Source organism: Nerophis lumbriciformis, linkage group LG09 (genome assembly GCF_033978685.3).
Source record: "Nerophis lumbriciformis linkage group LG09, RoL_Nlum_v2.1, whole genome shotgun sequence".
NCBI lineage: Eukaryota > Metazoa > Chordata > Actinopteri > Syngnathiformes > Syngnathidae > Nerophis > Nerophis lumbriciformis.
In genome coordinates, this window is record NC_084556.2 from 33,336,382 (window position 1) to 33,350,398 (window position 14,017).

The following is a 14,017-nucleotide window of genomic DNA, read 5'->3' on the forward strand; positions in this document are numbered from 1 at the left end:
TTCTGTTTAGCCACCCGAAGGTGGAGGGAGACTACCGTATCTTCCACCGGGTTAAACCGAGTGGAAGATGATCCAACCCCTCTTGAGAGGACTGTTTTCAGAGTTCTTGCCAAGTGTCGAGCTGTGGGCATTGAGGATTTACAGGTGGATCAACTTCGATCGAGCCGTAACATTCTCAAACTTATGCACCAGCTCAGGCTCCCGCCCCACTAGAGAGGTAACCCCGAACAATTTTTGCAACAGAGGATCTGACCGCTAAGGTGCCTGCCTTCGGCTGTCACTCATCTCACATTGTGCCCAACCCCTTAGGCCCCACCTATGACTGATGAGCCCATAGGAGGGGATGTCTTAAATCTATAAAAATGAGCATAATTGCTATTATCACATTTGGTTTTTCATCATTTTTTTCTTCTGTCTTCCCAGAAACAACAGAAAAATCCAAACCTGAGAACCACATAGAAGATGAATTGTAACAGCATAAACTGGGATAATAACTAACCATAATATTTATTGACAGTGTAAATGTTTTTCTGATGTCAATGTGTTTAACAGCTGGAAACAGAATGGTTTGTTTGGAGACGATTCGTCTTCCCTTCTTTTCCTCACGCGTTGAACTCTTGTCATACAATGATGAAGACGTTAAATGAAAAGTTTTTTTTTATTTTGGTGGGGTTGTCCTCTGCGCTGTATTTTCATCCATATTGAAGATTATTTGTCTTGGCCCTTTGTTTTTCCACTTTGTCTTTTACAACAGCAAATACTTGACAATTATGTTTTTTTTTGTTTTTGTTTTTTATCAATTTTGGGGAGGATTGTCCTCTGCACTGTATTTTTGTCCATATCCCCGTCCCCTTTGGATGACATGTGACATCCTAATTATGTCTTTTTGTTCTCAAGAAGAAAAAAAATTATAGCATATGAGCATCCATCACTCCTTTTTTTAAATTCATTAGCAATTGTCAAACATCAAGTCAAAACATTAAGATCCAAGGTTGTTGGCACATGGTTTATTAAAGCTGAGTGATGGGGTGTTGCTTTTACTGTTCTCCTTGCTTTTCAAATACAAATAAATGGAGCTTGTAAACTACATGAAAAAACGCATTTGATGGATATTTCTAACTCGAGTGATTGCCAAACTTCTTGTTGTCTGTAAGCAAGAAGATACTACATGCTCGTAGCCCACTGATAGCGGAAGAAGCCGTCTTGCCAATTTTGATAACCACTTTGTACTGCTCTTATGTGCAGTCAGGAACATTTTAATGTATTTTGTCTATGAACATGCTCTCAATCATCCTGGTCATTGTAGGCTCAGGGCCTTCAATCCGTCCAGTTGTGATCAATTGAATGCTCTGAGAATTTCAATGTATTGAAACAACGTCTGCACTTATACTTATGATGTTCCTCAAATGATCGCTCACTGCTCCTTTAGTGTCCCATTATTTTAGCTCTAACTTTAAAATAACAATTCAATGCTGCAACAGCAAATACTGCTCTTAGAGAGTGGATCAAATGGTTTCTAATGGCTTGCTTTGAAAACTCAAGAGGGAATTACTTTTTAAAGCATTTGTGTATTACATGACAATATCTACATTGTTCATGGGAGTTCCATTCATACTTGGTTAAATAAAGATTGACACAGACTGCATTCATTGCTTGTTGTGGACATATTTCTCATTGAAATATACTTTCCTTCAGTCGAGGTAAAAAGTGCCTGAACAGCGGACATCAACATACATGGCCGGACGCTTTTTTTCGACATAATTGTGCGATCCAAAGGTGTCATTTGTATGACTACAGACATGTCATCAACATCACTTGGCATGTTTTTGCAAGATATTTACAGTTATGTCAAAATAGAACTGCCACTTGCATTTAAAACTTAAGGCATCCTTGGACTTGGTTAATGCTTAAGGTCTGAGAGACCTAAAAAGGTCACGTTCATAGGTGTTAAGTCACATGTTAGTTTTTGTTCCAAATTTCAGTTCAGTACTGTGAAAATTAAAAAAAAAATCAAATTAATCGCTTATGAATTTTGATTGATTAATCACAGGAAATTACTAGGTTGCATAATTTAAATTATAACTAAAAAAGAAAACCCTGAATATTTCGGCACAAACGTAATTTTGTCAGAATGTCCATATAGAAAAACATTTTCTAAATGATCTGATCCCTGTTGGGGTGTATTTGAAAGTGAAAATAGATACAAAACCGATGAGGTATGAACAGGCTCATATGTACTTGCATTTCAATGTTCTTGCGTACATAGTCTTATCAAATTGGAACACAGACATAATAAAACTACAACATGGCTAACAGGGTAGAGACTCGGTGGAAGGGGGCTTGGCCTGAAGGAGGACTTTTGACACGTAGAGTCGTTGTCAAAAGTGTACATACGCTTGTAAAGAACATAATGTCATGGCTGTCTTGAGTTTCCAATACTTTCTACAACTCTTATTTTTTGTGATAGAGTGATTGGAGCACATACTTGTTGGTCACAAAAAAACATTCATGAAGTTTGGTTCTTTTATGTATTTATTATGGCTCTACTGAAAATGTGACCAAATCTGCTGGGTCAAAAGTATACATACAGCAATGTTAATATTTGGTTACATGTCCCTTGGCAAGTTTCACTGCAATAAGGCGCTTTTGGTAGCCATCCACAAGCTTCTGGCAAGCTACTGCTTGAATTTTTGACCACTCCTCTTGACAAAGTTGGTGCAGTTCAGCTGAATTTGTTGGTTTTCTGACATGGACTTGTTTCTTCAGCATTGTCCACACGTTTAAGTCAGAACTTTGGAAAGGCCATTCTAAAACCTTAATTCTCGCCTGATTTAGCCATTCCTTTACCACTTTTGATGTGTGTTTGGGGTCATTGTCCTGTTGGAACACCGAACTGCGCCCAAGACCCAACCTACGGGCTGATGATTTTAGGTTGTCCTGAAGAATTTGGAGGTAATCTTCTTTTTTCATTGTCCCATTTACTCTCTGTAAAGCACCAGTTCCATTGGCAGCAAAACAGGCCCAGAGCATAATACTACCTCCACCATGCTTGACAGTAGGAATGGTGTTCCTGGGATTAAAAGCCTCACCTTCTCTCCTCCAATCATATTGCTGGGTATTGTGACCAAACAGCTCAATTTGTGTTTCATCTGACCACAGAACTTTCCTCCAGAAGATCTTATCTTTGTCCATGTGATGTCTTTACAAGTGTATGTAAACTTTTGACCACGACTCAAGACCACTCACAAGGCAGTGCATCTTGAAGAGACGGTCTGAAAGCAACTTGAAGACGGTCTCGAAAACAATCTATGCAAAATGTTGACCAAAGCGCCACCATTACATGTAATGTAGACCACAAGAAAGTGTGTTCCGTATAGAAATGGACAAGTTGTGAAATTATTAGGAAGATACTTCTAGAACTTCCACACAGGACCCCTTTATTTTAATGTCTTAAATAAAATTACATAAAACTACGGCTGTGCGAGGGGAATGAAAAAATCACTCCCGAACATTCAACATCTTTTTAAATGTCAGAAGTACTGTTAATAACTGTACAACTCAGTCATAATGTGACTTAAATCAACAAAATGGTGTCGATCTCTTACGGCTTTTGGTTTGTATCGTTAAAATTCTCTTTTGACTTGTTTGTACGGAAAGTAACAAACACAGCCAAACCAAGGCAGACAATTCCAACGATGGCTGCTGCGACTGACACCGCCAGCATGGTGTCGTTCACATGAGGCTGACGAACACCTGGTAAGACAATATCAGAGAAAGTATTAGAAATGCTTCTTACAAAATACTTTACTTTCAATTCAATACGGATATTGGACCCTTGAGTGTTGGCTGACCAATATTATTCCAACACGAAATCAGCATAAATCATAGAACATATCATTTTGTAGTGTGGAATGTTAGAAAAGGTTTGATCAATAAAACACTCCCAGTATGGCAGATTAAGCCTTTAAAAAGTAGACTGCTGATTTGTGTTTTGGCGACACTTAGTGGTCACAATAATGAATTAAATTAAGGGTATGACGCAGGAATTTGAATGATGCGGACATGTTTGCTGCAGGATACTTTCTAATACTCTTCTCCCTTGGGGACTTTGTATGTTCAATAGGCAACTGTATTTGTTTTAATGTTTTATATTGACATGTTTTACACTGCACTGTATTTAATTAAGGACACGTATTACGTATGTCTAGCCTGTATGCTATTTGGGCTTAGCTGTTGTGTTGCAGCTAGCTCCTAGTAGCTTATAGCCTACCATGTTTACCTTTTGTAAATGACCTGACTAAAATACAAATGTTATCAGTTAGATTTTCCTCCAAGGATATATTCCCTCTTTTGTTGAGAAGAATTGTACATTCTTCGGTATCAGGTTATAGTTTGCTTTATACATCATTTTAGCTGTTTGCAAATGCACCAACTCATTGAGTTTCAGTGTTTATGATTCACTAAATAAAGGGTTTGTATGTTCTCTATACCCAACATTAGGTATTATTTTAATTGATATATTTTTGTAAAACTGTTAGTGAATGTAAAATGTATTTACAATAACCCAGATATGGTAACATTATTGAGCAGTAGAGAATATGGAGTGATTTTTGGTCCAAAACATATTTTGATTTATTCATTACAAAAATATTTATTTCCAGTTAATTGTATCTATTGTCACACCCTAAAAGTTTATTTATCTAACCCTTTCAATTAGAGATGTCCGATGAATGCGTTAAAATGTAATAGCGGAAATTATCAGTATTTTTATTATCGGTATCGTTTTTTTTTTTGTTTTTTTTTAATTAAATCAACATAAAAAACACAAGATACACTTACAATTAGTGCACCAACCCAAAAAACCTTCCTCCCCCATTTACACTCATTCACACAAAAGGGTTGTTTCTTTCAGTTATTAATATTCTGGTTCCTACATTATATATCTAAATATATCAATACAGTCTGCAAGGGATACAGTCCGTAAGCACACATGATTGTGCGTGCGGCTGGTCCACTAATAGTACTAACCTTTAACAGTTAATTTTACTCATTTTCATTAATTACTAGTTTCTATGTAACTGTTTTTATATTGTTTTACTTTCTTTTTTATTCAATAAAATGTTTTTAATTTATTTATCTTATTTTATTTTATTAATTTTTTTTAAAAGTACCTTATCTTCACCATACCTGGTTGTCCAAATTAGGCATAATAATGTGTTAATTCCACGACTGTATATTCCGGTTGATATCGGTATCAGTTGGTATCGGTAGAGTTGGACAATATCGGATATCCCTACTTTCAATGTCTACTCCGTCTATTTGTATTTGTGTTTGACTTTCCCTTCTACTGTTACTGAATAGCATCATTTTAGTTTTACTGAGATTCAAGCAGTCTGATTTTGTCAAACCATCTTTTTAATTTGTTCATTTCTTCTGTTATTTGTATTAGCTTCTGTGTGTTCTCTCCTGAACAAAACACGGTCCTGTCATCTGCAAATAATACAAACTAAGCCCTTTGTAACTTTATGTTATCGTTTCCCCAAGATGCAGACGGAACTCCGCAGGCAGCGAGCAGGTAGGAAAATTATTTATTTTCCAAAAATCAGGCAAAATACAGAAAAGCGTGCCGATTGCACGGGAAGCTAAGGAAAAAGCTAACGGGAATCAGGAATCAAAGAGTATACCCACGTAACTAGTTGCATAGCGCAAACAACACAGCCAAACTGAGTGTGGCGAAAAGCAGGAATAAATAGCTCTCTGATTAGTGCCCGGGAGCAGGTGAGGGTCCCGAACACTAATCAGAGGCAGGTGAAAATAATCAGCACCCATGGCAACCAAGAAAGCATAAACCCAGGGGTGCTGAAACAGAACTAAGGGAGTCCTTAACTAAACAAAACATGATCCAGGCAACAGATCATGACACTTTGTAAATGTTTAAATAAAGATTGAACAATTTTGGTCCCAGTATTGATTCCTGAGGTACGCTGCAAAATATATCTAGCTCTGTTGATATATAGCTTCACATATTGCGTCCTGTTGGTTAAGTAACTTCTTACCCAGTTCAATACCAACACCTCTAATGCCATAGCGTTCTAATTGTTTGATTAAAATAGGATGATTAATTATGTCCAATGCGTTTGTCAGATCCATAAAAATTACATTTTCGGACTATAAGGCACACTTAAAATCGACAATGCCCCTTATAAACCAGTGCGTCTAATGTACAGATTACCAACCTCGAAGCAATTTGATTTGGTACATGGCGTAATGATAAGTGTGGCCAGTAGATGGCAGTCACACACAAGAGCTACGTTTCATTGAGAATATAGAACATTAGTGTGCCTCATAATCAGGTCCGCTTTATGGTACGAAAAATAGAATACTGCAGCTGCACACTGTTTCCCATTTAGTGCTTTGGTAACTTCCTGTCATTTTGATGTATTGCCATCGATGTTGAAATGTTTGCTCTGTATCAGTATTGGCTGTCTGCAAGTATTCCACTTTTGTTTACGAGTTTGTCCAATCTGTTGTTGAATAATCGTTGAAAAATCGTTTCATAACATTAGCTTTTATTTCCTGCCCAAGACTGCTTGCCTGAGATCGGTAGGTTGTGAGTTCAAACCCCGGCCGAGTCATACCAAAGACTATAAAAATGGGACCCATTACCTCCCTGCTTGGCACTCAGCATCAAGGGTTGGAATTGGGGGTTAAATCACCTAAAATGATTCCCGGGCACGGCCACCGCTGCTGCTCACTGCTCCCCTCACCTCCCAAGGGGTGAACAAAGGGGTGGGTCAAATGCAGAGGACAAATTTCACCACACCTAGTGTGTGTGTGACAATCATTGGTACTTTAACTTTAACTATGATCTGATGACCCGAATACTGAAACTGTGTCTGACCATCTTGACTTGAGAAGTGACTTACCTTCGTCTGCTGCCACCAAAGCTGCAAGAGAAATACTCAGGTTATTTGTGATGGAAGTCAACACTGAAATGTTTTCGTGCAGCAAGTATACCCTCGTTTAAACGTGTAGTAATGGGGCCTGAGCTCACGGTGGCAATATCGCTCACGGTGGCGTCCTGGTCCTCTTTGACACTACGGCGCCCCCTCAGGTTACTGGTGGCAGTGCAGTTCTGCAGGGGAATCGGGATATTGGTAGAAGTTACTTTTTCTGCCGTGACAACACAAACATTTTCATTTATTATTTAAACATTTCAAGATGGAATTTGTCTGCATGTCGGTGTCACACCCACAATATAGACGGACCTGAATGAGGTCGGGGCAAAAGGTGTTGGTGCAGAGGCGTGTGACACAGTGCACATAGAAGGTGGAGAGAGTGGCATTCATATGCTGGACAAAGCGAAAAGCTTCGAAGGAGAACTGAGCTTGCTGCTCTTCTCCATTGATGCCCATTATGGTCTGGCCATCGTTGTGACACCTTTAAAAGAAGACATTTACATGATATATTTTGTCCTTCCTCATGCAACAAAGCAATTTTGCAGCTAATTGTGTAACTGCTTCCCTATTGTGAATATATTTGTCATAATCATTATTAGTCTTTTGAAAATGTTACATACAACAACACACAAGTTTAACACCCAAAAGTTAATGTATATAGGATAGGATACACTTGTTGTATGTATATACATTGTATATACTTTATATGCGCTACATCAGTGTTTTTCAACCTTTTTTGAGCCAAGGCGCATTTTTTTCATTGAAAAAATCTGGAGGCACACCACCAGCAGAAATCATTAAAAAATGAAACTCAGTAGACAATAAAAAGTCGTTGTCGCAATTGTTGGATATGAATTTAAACCATAACCAACAATGCATTAATATAGGTCTTGTCTCAAAGTAGGTGTACTGTCAAGACCTGTCACATCACGCCGTGATTTATTTTGAGTTTTTTGCTGTTTTCCTGTATGTAGTGTTTTGAGTGGCTTTTTCTCTTTTTTTTGGTATTTTCCTCTTGCAGTTTCATGTCTTCCTTTGAACGCTATTCCCCGCACCTGCTTTGTTTTAGCAATCAAGAATATTTAAGTTGTTGCTATCTTTTTTTGTGTGGACATTGTTGTCATGTCATGTACGGATGTACTTTGTGGACACCGTCTGCTCCACACGCTGTAAGTTTTTGCTGTTGTCCAGCATTCTGTTTTTGTTTACTTTGTAGCCAGTTCAGTTTTAGTTTTGTTCTGCATAGCCATCCCTAAGCTTTAATGCCTTTTCTTAGGGGCACTCACCTTTTGTTTATTTTTGGTTTAAGCATTAGATAGCTTTTTACCTTTACACTGCCTCCTGCTGTTGCCTGCATATTGTGATCACGACAAACCATCGTCGTCTCACACGAGGTGTTCCTAAAATCTATAAAGCAATTAGCTACCGGCTTCCACCTACTGATATGGTATGGTATTAAATAGTTAGTCTGCCGATCTCTAGACAGCACCGACACTCAACAACAGCACATTATTTGCAGATTATAATTACTGGTTTGCAAAAAATATTTTTAACCCAAATAGGTGAAACTGCATAATCTCCCACGGCACACCAGACAGTATCTCACGGCACACTAGTGGTTGAAAAACACTGCACTACATCATAAATGTGTGATGAAAATGTGTATAACCAGTCTAGTCTGTGTGCAGTATGGCTGCTCTGCTCCAGAATGGGGGTGGAATATAGGATCATAGCTCACCCAACAAAGAGGTCATGATATACTGTATTCTCAGGAGAAGGCGTCACTGTAGCATAACATCGATCCAGTAGCACATTCAGTCTGTGAGGAGGAGTTTCTTGTGTTAGAACAAATTGCAAACGTTGTCTGCCATTCTTATCGGGGGCGTGATACAACTTTTTCACTTCCGATCGGATCGGATAGCAGCAGGAATCATAGCACATACTTTTATTTTGTAGTGTTGAGTGTGAGAAAAGGTTTGATCTGTTGAAATTAGTCAGAGAAGAATAGTAGGTATGAAAAACACTAAACCCGAACCCAGATGTATGCTCTTAAAGTGCATTGTTAATTTATTTTTTGGCAACATCTATTGGTCATAATTAATTAAATTAAGCGCATGACGCAGTAAGTTGAATGATGCGGACATGTTTGTTACTGGAGTATGTGTAAGTAATATACAACTATTATTATTTATACTTGTTTATATTGATAAATGTGTTCTGGTTGCTGTTGCGTCCGACCAGTCTTCCTCTCAAGGAATAAAAGACACAGGTCAATCCCAAGTTATTTCGGATGACATTAATGTTGAGTAAGAAGGATCACCAAGACAGAATAGCAATATTACCAAGTTTTACTAAAGCTTTAGGAGAACAGCCCTTACAATGCAGTAATAACGGCATCAAGAAGCGGTCTAAAAATCAAATACAAAGAGTCAGCTTATTTAGTACGAAAACAGCCCCCTCCCGCCCAGAAAGAAATACAGCCTTTTTGTTCTAAACCGATAAGGCCTCCTCCACAAAAAGGGAGTATGTTATACCTCTACGCGGACAGTACGGCGCCTTCAAGGTGAAACAAAGAGTTTACTAGCGGACATAAGATAAAAAAGTGTTCACATGGGAAAATATTAGCTGCTTTAAACATGACTATGGATTAAGAAAGAACACTTAAAAATATCTAATTCTCACATTGCCAATCAGTGAACTTCCTAAACCAGCCTCGTCAGTTTGACGGGGCGGGATTATTGTTTGGGACCACTAATGCTGCGTATCATTCACCCGGGAAGTCGGAGCTGGGAATGACGTCACTGCCGAGTTGAGAGCGTTCCAATTACGAAGTCGTAAATCAAGATGGCCACATCCATGAAGGCTATTTTTGCGTTTGCCTTGTCTGAGTATAAAAAACTTATGGGAAAATATGCACTTTTTCTGCAACTTTCAAACACGCTGGATACAGAGAAAACACAGACGCAATTTAGAAGGTACCACATCAAATAAATATAGTTTACACTACAGTGACGTTACCATATATAAACGTAAAACAATACATTGTATATAGCTGATTTACTGCGATAAAATCAGAAGTGCTAATAATGGATATTATAGAAGAGGATATCACTGTTTACATCCAGCCCGCCATCTTTGAAACAAATTCGAAGGTGGTCCGAGCGCTCCGACATTCCGAGTCGGAAATCTGACTTGGAGGGGCGTTCCAGTTGAAATTCCGACTTCCCAGTACAAATGGAACGCACCATTAGTCTTGCTTACTGATGGTGTTTGGCTTCCATGCATTCTTTGTTTTGCTTGTGATTAATTATGTTTATCTACGCTATGCCTGCCGTCTACGCATTTTGGGGTTCCAGACCAACAGAACGTATGTCTAGCTTGTGTGCTAATGTCTGCAAGGCTATGTACGTAAATGCTAGTGCATATAGTAGCCTATAACCTACCATGTTTACCTTTTGTAAAGAACTGGACTAAAATACAAGAAAAAAATAAAACATGCGTGCTTATTGTAGGACATTTAGATGTTAACTGGCTGTCCAGTAAACGCGATGCAAGGTTGTTGTTTTTTCTGATATCGGACCAATACCTAATATCAATATCGCCTCGGGACACCCCTAGTTCTTAGAAATAATTATTCTGATTGGGCTTGGTTTTAATATATGTAGCTATTTAGAAAATACATCAAACGCTTACACAATGCATTATAAAAATAAAACCAAGCTACAGGACATATCCTAGAAGGTCAGTTCAGAATGTTCAAAGGTTGTAATGGTCAGACAGGGATAAAATACATGAATAAACAATATTTATTTGAAAAAAACTTAATATTTTTATATCATCAAACTTTTTGTGGGAAGTACCTTTTGGTGAGGTTGGATGCTTTAATTTGGACAAAAATCCTGCTTTTTAGCTCAAGTCCTCCTGGAGGGATCTGCAGCCTTGATGTATATTGGCTGTCCTTTTAGCGAAAAAAACAAAACAACAACAAAAAACATCCCAGGACATGAGTAAGCGATGTGTGCAAGTAATTTTTTTTTTACAAGTCTAACTGTTTTTACTTTGCTCAAACATTGTAATACTATATTATATATCTTTTTCTATTTTATCAACTGCCACACTTAATTAATGCAATTCCTCCAGTTTAAAAACATGCACTCCAAAATCTCTGCGTGTGTGTGTGTGTTTCTAACCTTCTTGAGACATCAACAAGGAAAAGTACCTTCCGTATGAGGACCGGTGAACAAGTTAGGACATAAATCATGGTCCCAATACGGAAAACCATTGCATCTAATAGAGAATGTCTTATTTGCACCCCTGGTTGTGACGTCTATCAAAATTAGGGTGATCTCAAAAAGGAGGGATTTTTCAAATTGACCGTGTGTGTACAACATATGAAATAACAAGTGTGTGTAAAAATTTTAAGTGCTCCCCCTCTCGCCAACATATGTAATAACAAGTGTGTGTAAGAAATTGAAATGTGCCTCATTTGGCCAAAATTAATTAAAAACATAAAAATAAATATGTATGTAGAGACATACTCTAATTACTGGAAGTAAATAATGAAGATTAAAAACCAATTGCAAACAAAAAATGAAATTAATATGTATATGTATATATATAATATTAATGTTGTAAATACAAATCTTTATATATTGAGAAAGGGTGGTCCTAAAGAGGGAGGCATTTTTCGTAGGTCTCAAGAAGGTAACAAATACAATAATGTGTGTGTGTGTCCATGGCACAAATGTGCGAAAAGAATCCATTGACACAGCTATGAAAAGCAAACAGGCATATCTCAGAGACACAATTCCATACTTCATTCATCCTAACATGTTTTTTTCACCACCAGAGAAGTTGTCAGAGGACAGATCAGTCTTCATACCGAATAGAGTTGCATGCTCAATGTGCTGATGAAACTTCCATCACTGTCCTTTACAGCCACACTGGTTCCAGACCTAATGGACAAAAAACTAGTTATCAACATGGTGTTAATGGGGAATAAACGCTAAGTTGTCTTGACTTAAGAGTGTTTTGCGATAAGAGCTGTCTCTTGGCTAATTGTTATGGTTTAAGTTGCAAGAAAAGATTGGTGTTACAAACATCTCGCCATTAGTTGGTGTACCAAATGTGACAGTGAACCCTGTAAGACCTGACCAAAACATCTGGTCTTAGTCGCTGGCATTAGTTTATAGCTCGAGATTGACATAACTTTGGAAGGACAGTGCTGAGAAGAAGTGGATGATTTTCACTGAATTAAAGAAAGAAATCATCAAAAACATGACAGTGCGTGTCGCCAACTTGGCGAAGCAGTTCGATTGTAGCACTGCTAGTCTGCACCATAGTGAAGCACAATGATTTGATAACGCCAGCCAAGAATGTTGAAATAATATCTGGACAGCAGACATTTATCCATGAAAATATGAAAAAGCTGCTGATGGTGTGTTTGACAAAGAAGCAGTTGGAAGTAGATACCGTAGATTTCCACTCTCCAAGGTAAATGCTGTACATTATTATGACATTACTTCATAAAACTACTGTGGTTGTGTGTACTACATTCTATTGTATTGTTTTTATACAAAATTCTAGATATCTAAAAGTCAGGTTTTTCTTTTTAAAATGCACCGATTAGATGTATTTTAATTAATTCCAATATGCTACGTTGATTTGAGACACAAGTGTTTTGAGTTAAGAGTTCCACCATAGACCCAATTAAGTTACTACTGCATGTTTTTTTCCAAATATGAGTTAAAAACACAGTTTCAAAAGGGTATTCAAGCCCTGTGGAAGGCTCTGTAAGAATGACACATGTGGGTCTTCCAGGATAACTTCACCTACCGCATTGTTAATACAGTGAAATCCTCAATGTCAGAAAAAATATACTATAATATATAATAATAATAATAATAATACAATTTAAAACTTCACTAACTTATTAATTAATTCATGCGAGATGTCTGCAAATCTCATGAAAATAGCTCCCAAAGCCTTTTCTAATCTATTTATAGATCTTTAAAGACCAAGGGCCTGATTTACCTAAAATCCAAATATCACGCGGTAACCAACATGTGCAAAAAAATAAAATAGCGTGTACTATGAGTGGGCGTGTTGCGTGTGATCTACTAAGACTGCGTGTGCAGACCGCCTTATTTAAGGGTTGTTGTTTTTTTACCACGGAGATGATCATTTTCTGCACATTCATGTTATCATACTCCTTACCTGTGTGCCATGTGTTGAACCAGCAGCACACATTTATAATCTGTAAAACCTTTTCTGGATCGCAATCTAGACAACAGAAACATATGCACACTGACACTTAATTCTGTGCTCGAGGCTGTGGATTGCATCACCAGCGTGTTCGTGCTTCTGGAATGACTCAAACGCAAGAAAAATATGTATTTTCATGTAGGAGATATAGTAAAAATATTTCCTACATTAAAAAAATTAACAATATTGAAAACAAAAACGCCAACTGATGCCAAAAAGCATAAATTGAATACATTTTATTCAGCCCCTTATGTCATCCAGCAACAATATAATTATAAAATTATGTTGCTGAATAGACCATATGTGTAATATTTTTGATTTCTGACTGTCCAAAATGTTGACACACACACATAGGACGGAGGATTCTCATCTGCCCATTGTCTGTCTTTGCAGCGTGAGCACTGATCCTTCAGCCGTGTGAGCAACTGTCCGTTTGCACGTCCTTTTGACACAAAAAAACCCGCTAAATAGTGCCCGCAAAATACTGATGAGTGTTGGTAAATCACATTGTCCTTGATAAACAATAATATTTGACTTTTCACATCCCAGTTTACCTTTCTCACCTATTTTGTAAGGGGCGCCGGAAGTTGGCAGACCCGTCAGCGATCCGGTTCTGTCTCCCTGTAAAGTTTGTCTGCTCTTTAACGGGATTGTGCTGAAAATCTTAATTTCCCTTCAGTGATTAATAAAGTACTTCTGATTCTGATTCTGTTTTAATGATTGGCATATAATTTGAAAATTAATGAAGACAGACGCAACATGGATTGCACGCCTTATTCTGCTCACTCAACAGA

The 14,017-nt window shown here is 37.7% G+C and overlaps 3 protein-coding genes across 5 annotated transcripts in view; 2 read left to right on the forward strand and 1 right to left on the reverse strand.

The window, feature by feature from the left end:
• hyou1 (hypoxia up-regulated 1) overlaps window positions 1-1,097 on the forward strand; it is a 40,262-nt gene extending 39,165 nt beyond the window's left edge. Inside the window, exon 24 of the mRNA XM_061961906.2 lies at window positions 424-1,097. Within this exon, the coding sequence (XP_061817890.2) occupies window positions 424-473 (50 nt within the window). The 3' untranslated portion in view covers window positions 474-1,097. The remainder of the gene's footprint in view (window positions 1-423) is intronic.
• A 1,449-nt stretch (window positions 1,098-2,546) lies between these two features.
• LOC133607364 (cytotoxic and regulatory T-cell molecule) overlaps window positions 2,547-14,017 on the forward strand; it is a 35,973-nt gene continuing 24,502 nt past the window's right edge. The window contains exons 1-2 of one of the 3 annotated variants that reach the window (XM_061961903.2): window positions 2,547-3,756; window positions 5,545-5,575. In XM_061961903.2, the coding sequence (XP_061817887.1) occupies window positions 5,545-5,575 (31 nt within the window). In that variant the 5' untranslated portion in view covers window positions 2,547-3,756. Of the gene's footprint in view, window positions 3,757-5,330; window positions 5,576-14,017 lie in introns of those variants that run through there. The other 2 variants (XM_061963281.2, XM_061961904.2) reach the window with 2 other exon arrangements.
• LOC133607365 (zona pellucida-like domain-containing protein 1) overlaps window positions 3,476-14,017 on the reverse strand; it is a 45,404-nt gene continuing 34,862 nt past the window's right edge. Inside the window, exons 6-12 of the mRNA XM_061961905.2 lie at window positions 11,842-11,914; window positions 10,820-10,917; window positions 8,698-8,778; window positions 7,269-7,440; window positions 7,018-7,135; window positions 6,927-6,947; window positions 3,476-3,753 (exon numbers count right to left, since the gene is read on the reverse strand). Coding sequence (XP_061817889.2) covers window positions 3,602-3,753; window positions 6,927-6,947; window positions 7,018-7,135; window positions 7,269-7,440; window positions 8,698-8,778; window positions 10,820-10,917; window positions 11,842-11,914 — 715 coding nt within the window. The 3' untranslated portion in view covers window positions 3,476-3,601. The remainder of the gene's footprint in view (window positions 3,754-6,926; window positions 6,948-7,017; window positions 7,136-7,268; window positions 7,441-8,697; window positions 8,779-10,819; window positions 10,918-11,841; window positions 11,915-14,017) is intronic.